This window comes from Geospiza fortis, unplaced genomic scaffold, assembly GCF_000277835.1.
Source record: "Geospiza fortis unplaced genomic scaffold, GeoFor_1.0 scaffold31, whole genome shotgun sequence".
In the NCBI taxonomy this organism is placed as follows: domain Eukaryota; kingdom Metazoa; phylum Chordata; class Aves; order Passeriformes; family Thraupidae; genus Geospiza; species Geospiza fortis.
In genome coordinates, this window is record NW_005054483.1 from 428,663 (window position 1) to 433,748 (window position 5,086).

The 5,086-nt window shown below is 51.5% G+C and overlaps 1 protein-coding gene across 3 annotated transcripts; it reads right to left on the reverse strand.

Annotated features, from left to right (window-relative positions):
* Positions 1–8: 8 nt before the first annotated feature.
* Positions 9–4,594, reverse strand: DERL3 (derlin 3). Of its 3 annotated transcripts, none has more exons than XM_031063171.1 (5): positions 4,459–4,594; positions 3,932–4,025; positions 1,670–1,865; positions 1,140–1,230; positions 9–622 (listed from the first exon to the last, which is right to left on the reverse strand). In XM_031063171.1, the coding sequence occupies exons 1-5, from the start codon at positions 4,467–4,469 to the stop codon at positions 508–510; spliced, it is 507 nt and encodes a 168-aa protein (XP_030919031.1). In that variant the 5' UTR covers positions 4,470–4,594; the 3' UTR covers positions 9–507. The 3 variants fall into 3 exon arrangements, with proteins under 3 accessions (XP_030919031.1, XP_030919032.1, XP_030919029.1); XM_031063172.1 differs by having other exon boundaries at positions 4,210–4,548; XM_031063169.1 differs by having other exon boundaries at positions 4,438–4,495.
* Between the last annotated feature and the right edge of the window lie 492 nt (positions 4,595–5,086).

A 5,086-nucleotide genomic window follows, 5' to 3' on the forward strand; every position in this document is an offset into this window, starting at 1 on the left:
CACACAACTGAAAAATAAAGACTTTAATGTAAAGACTCTTTGGAAACATCCACCAGAAAAGGAGTGGGGGACATAAAGAAAGAGGCTGAGCTGCATTCTACCATGGTACAGAACTACTTCATTGAAAGCCCACAAAGAGGTCTCACAAGAGTGAGGGCCAGGTGCACCTTTGTACAGAGGGCAAGAGTGACCTGGCACACAGCAAGTCATTGAGAGCAGAAGGAAGAATTGGTTTAACACCCCATTTGATAGTTATTCCACACCAGGGAACTGAGGAGCCAGCACAGCTTCAGCCCTGTCCCTAGAACACCTCTGTAAGCATTCAGGAGTTCTTGTGTGCAAAGCTCTGTGGCTCCACTTTGTACAAGGGGAGGATGGGTAACCCACACAAACAGCGACACACTACACATCAGAATGGCAACTGCTGTTATTCCAGAAGGATCTCTGGGCCACAGCCAAAGTCCAGCCAGGAGGGAGGAGTCTGGCCACATGAGGAAGTCCCCCATGCTACTGTGGATGCTGCTGCTCGTGCTGGTCTTGGTCTCTAGGCTGGTGTTCTGGACGATCCTCAGGGAGAGGGTTGTAATTGGGATCCTCTTCAGGTGTGTCAAAAACCATCTTCCTGGCAAGGGACATGCCCATCCAGCAGGCAGGCAGGTTAGGAAACTGAGCTGAGGATGCCAAACCCCCAGCCCTCCTAGGAACAGCCTGGCCCTCTGTGGGGCTTGGCTGTCAGCCACAGCCACTGGCCCATTGCACCATCACCAACCATTCTTTTGCTCAGCTCAACACACGGTGATGGCAGTGCCTCCTTCCTTATCACCCGGTCAGAGTTGATTGTCAGTGCACAAAGCAGAACAAATTCTGCTTTCTTAAACTACAGAAATACTTTAAAAAAATCCTGCCTCCATCCAGCATTTCCACAAGCAGACTGGTTCTACTAGCAAGCTGAAGGTGGCAGCTGCTGCTGCATGGGCCCTGTACAGGCGTATATAATGTGCAAATAATGCAGCAATCCATGACCTGTGGAGCTGAGGTGCTGGCAGCAGGCACTTGCCTCTTATGGTCACAGTTTGCTCTGGAGGTGATTGGGTTGGGAAAGCCCACAGTAAAGCCCCAAAAGAATCTATTTTACTTACAGAAAGCTCGGGGTTAACAGCAGCTTCTTTCCTCCAGGCTGATTGGGGAAAACATCTTCCAAGAAATAATAGATATGACCCACTGCAATCCCTGGGGAGAGATGCCACCAAGGTCAGGCACAGCTGTGACTCCTTTGCCAGCTGAACCAGAGCTGCTGGGCCAAACTCTAAGAATCCTCCAGCTGTGCCCACATCCAGCTCCCTCCAGAGCCAGGGATGCTGCAGGCTGCTGTGATCAGCACACGGGGAGCCCATGAGCCTGAGGGCAGCACTGCACACCCAGGAGACCACACACAGCAGTGTCAGAGCTCACCATACCCAGCTTCCACCACCACAGACACACACACCAAAAAGCAGGTCACAAGCAAAAGCCCAGCCACCCAGAAACTCAGGCAGCTCACTAAGGAAACCCAACATCTCAGGTCAGGTGGAGCCAAGAGGACGTGCCAGTGTCCCAGTAGCACCAATGAGGACTGACCACTGAGGCTGCAAGGTGGCCTTGTTGCCATCACCCACCAGCTCTGACTCACCCAGCAGATCGATGATGATGGAGTTGCCCAGGAGCAGAGAGAATCCCATCAGGACCCAGGGCAGGAAGGGGGCTTGGAAGTTAAGAAGCCCAAAGAAGTTCATGCGGATGTAGGGGTTCCTGCGGCTCCACACGTACACCAGCATGATGGTGAAAGCCTGGCCCAGGAAAAACAGGCTGGCAAAGAGTCCAAACAGCTGGGAACTACAGAGTCAAGGAAAAACCTCCCCACACTGTGCACACCTCCAGGCAGCACAGCGTGCTTTGGGACAGGAAACCCAAACCAGAGACAGCTGGTCAGCATTCCCAGACATTGCCCATGTCACCAAGCCTTTCCTGGCTGAGATATACTCACCACCACTGTCCCCACACACATCTCCCTCCATGCCACCCCAGAACAAGACACTCTGGAGTGCACATGCAGGTTGCTCTCTCCTTAAGCTGATGTCTACAACCATTAGAGACCAGAGAGCTCTGTAGTCACCTTTGCAAAATGAACATCAAAATGACCTTCAAAGAAGGGCTTTCACATTCTTACAGCACTTGGGACAGTGGCATATCTTAACAGCTAGCTCACATCCAGTATCTGCCTTCTACAGAAGAAGTTCAGCAGTGAGATGGCTCTTCGGATTTCAGTCTTCTTCTTCAGAGCACGAGGAGACAGAGAAAGGCAAAAATTTCCCCTGCCCTTGTTGTAGTTGGACTCCAAATCCACATCTGGCCAAGCACGTGGCTGCTGCAGCCACCTGGATTCTAACGGCTCACACAGCTTCATGCAGAGCTCCATGGGGACAGCAGTGCTCTGAGCCATCTGCATAGGACAGCAGAAGATATTCAGAGAAGGTTTATGCTTGGGAGAGAAATAAATTTCACCATCAGATTACTGTGTTGTGAAAAGAACAGAACTGTGTGATGGTACCTCCAGCTACTGACAGGCCACAAGCTCTGGGCTCACACGTGCTGAGTATGTGGGAACCCACTCCTTGTCCTCATGGCTCCACGCTCCTGCCCCTGTCCTGAGCCAGCCTCATGCAGTCCCAGCCATGCTGCACTCAGCAGAGCTCAGTCAGTGGCCCTGGCACAGCTGGACAGTTCTTGCAGCAGAACACGTGGCCTCCTGAGCATTCTGCCACGTGTCCTTCAGGGATGAGGCAGCCCAGCCCCTGCCAGGGGCTCCAGCACAACCTCAGGCAGCTTCCTCTCCTCCAGGCACACTGGGTGAGGCACTGGCCAAGCCAAGGGTGGCAAAGATGGGGAGCACAAGCTGTGCCATAGAGCCAGAAGTGCTCCTGCAGCAGCTGCTCAGCAGAGCTCTCCCAGCTCTCAGGGCACAGGCCTGGCAGGCCTGGGGCACCAAGGAGGTTCATGAAGCAGCTGTGCTGCTCAGCAGGCATTTGTGAGAGCAATACTATTAATGCCCAAGATGTGTGCCTACACACTGAACAGAGCAGTTGCCACTTCGAAATTCATCCAGTCACTGATCAGAAAACTGTACTCATATATACTGGTAAAGGGCGTGTGTGCCTGAGAACGGCTGGTACTGCTGTAAAAATTGATAACAACAATGTTATTTTGTCTAGCAGAAATAATTCTAATTTTTGTATTTGTAATTTTGTTAAGATTATCAAGTGTGATTTTTTGTACTTGGCCCCAGTGACATCCCACCAGTTGACTAAAACCAATTACACAATGTATCACTGTCACAGACATCTTTTCATGAGAAATCCTCTCCTTAGGATTTTTCCTCCTGAGAAGCTAAGAGGCCTCAAGAACAAAATGTAAACAATGGGTGAACAATGGTTATCTGCTGCTGTGGAATGTAACAAGTGTATCTGTCATTGGCTCATGTTAGTTTGTTTATAATTAATGGCCAATCACAGTCAGCTGGCTCGGACTCTCTGTCCGAGACAGAAGCTTTGTTATCATTCTTGCTAATTCTATTCTTAGCCAGCCTTCTGATGAAACCTTTTCTTCTATTCTTTTAGTATCGTTTTAATGTAATATATATAAAATAAAGTAATAAGCCTTCTGAAACAGAGTCAGATGCTCATCTCCCCCCTCATCCAAGAACCCCTGTGAACAGCATCACATATCACAGACTGTCACCTACTCCTATTGGGATGGACCTTGCATTGGTTAAACAATTAATTAAGCACCAAGACCTCCTCCACAGCACACCTGGACACAGAGGTAGCAGGCAAGCCCTACACTATCCATAGCATCTCAGACACACCAAGGAGCCTCATCCAGCTCAAAAGGATACTGTCATGAGAAACCCTCCAAAGAGGAACATGAAGACAAAGTCAGCCGTCCTTCCACGGAAGGAGCCTTCTTCCAGCATGCGGCAGTACCTGTACCTGAGGGCAGGAGAGAAGGGAGGGTTGCAGTATAGGAAATTAACAGCTGGCCACCCTGTGCCCACAGCGGGACTGCCCAGGAACAAGCTGCTGCAAGCTCAGCCCAGAGCAGAGCAGTGCAAACGTCACCCCACTGACCCCATGGACAGAGAGAGGCACCTGCTGTGCTTCAGCCAGAGCTTACCCCAGGAATGGGCACTGTGCTCCAGCAAGAGCCACAGCAGCAGCACTGCCAGCTTCCCTTTGGGCAGGGTCTGCCCTGCAGCAAGCACAGATGGAGGGGCAGGAGGGGCTTCAATTCAAAAGAGCCAAGGGAAGAACCCACAGCCCTAGAGTGCTGCCAAGGCAAGCCATGCTGGGGAGGAAGATGGATGGGGGGAGCTGCAGCTAAGCTAAAATGGGAGCAGAGAACTTCACTGAGACCAAAGGATACAGAAATATCATGTTGAAAAAGAAACTGAATCCCAGGGGCCCAAAAAAGAGGAAGTTGGTGATCAGCCTCCATATCTGAAAGAGAAGAGAGAGGAGAGAGAAAAGGAGGTGGACAGAGATCTCTCCTCATCACACGGAGCAGCCCATCACACTGTCCACAGGGAATGAGTGCTCAGACATGCACCTGTCCCTTCAGAACTACCCCAGGACACCAGACAGCTGCTCCACCCTCTAGTGGGACCCTCTCACATGGTACCCTGACACATCAGAGTGTCTCACCTCTCCAGGTATGGAAAAGATTTCTCTACAATTCTAGAGAGGTCAAACAGCCACAATTCAGCACCCAGAACCAAATCAATTACTTCTTGTGCCTCTCTACAATAAAGCCCTCTCCAACCAGCCCAACAGCAGCAGCCACACACGGTGCAACAGATGGGGTTTGAGTTAAGGGAAACCCAAGGTGGTGTGTGGCAGGGAAAGGCTGGAAGGAGTTCTCCCCACGCAGGTGCCCGTGACAGGAAGGGACGCTGTGTGGCTGGCCCGGCTCGCAGCGCTCGGGGGAGGCTGGAGCAGTGGGACAGGAGCCCCTGGGGATGACACAGCAGTGCTCTGCCACCCTGCGGAGCGGG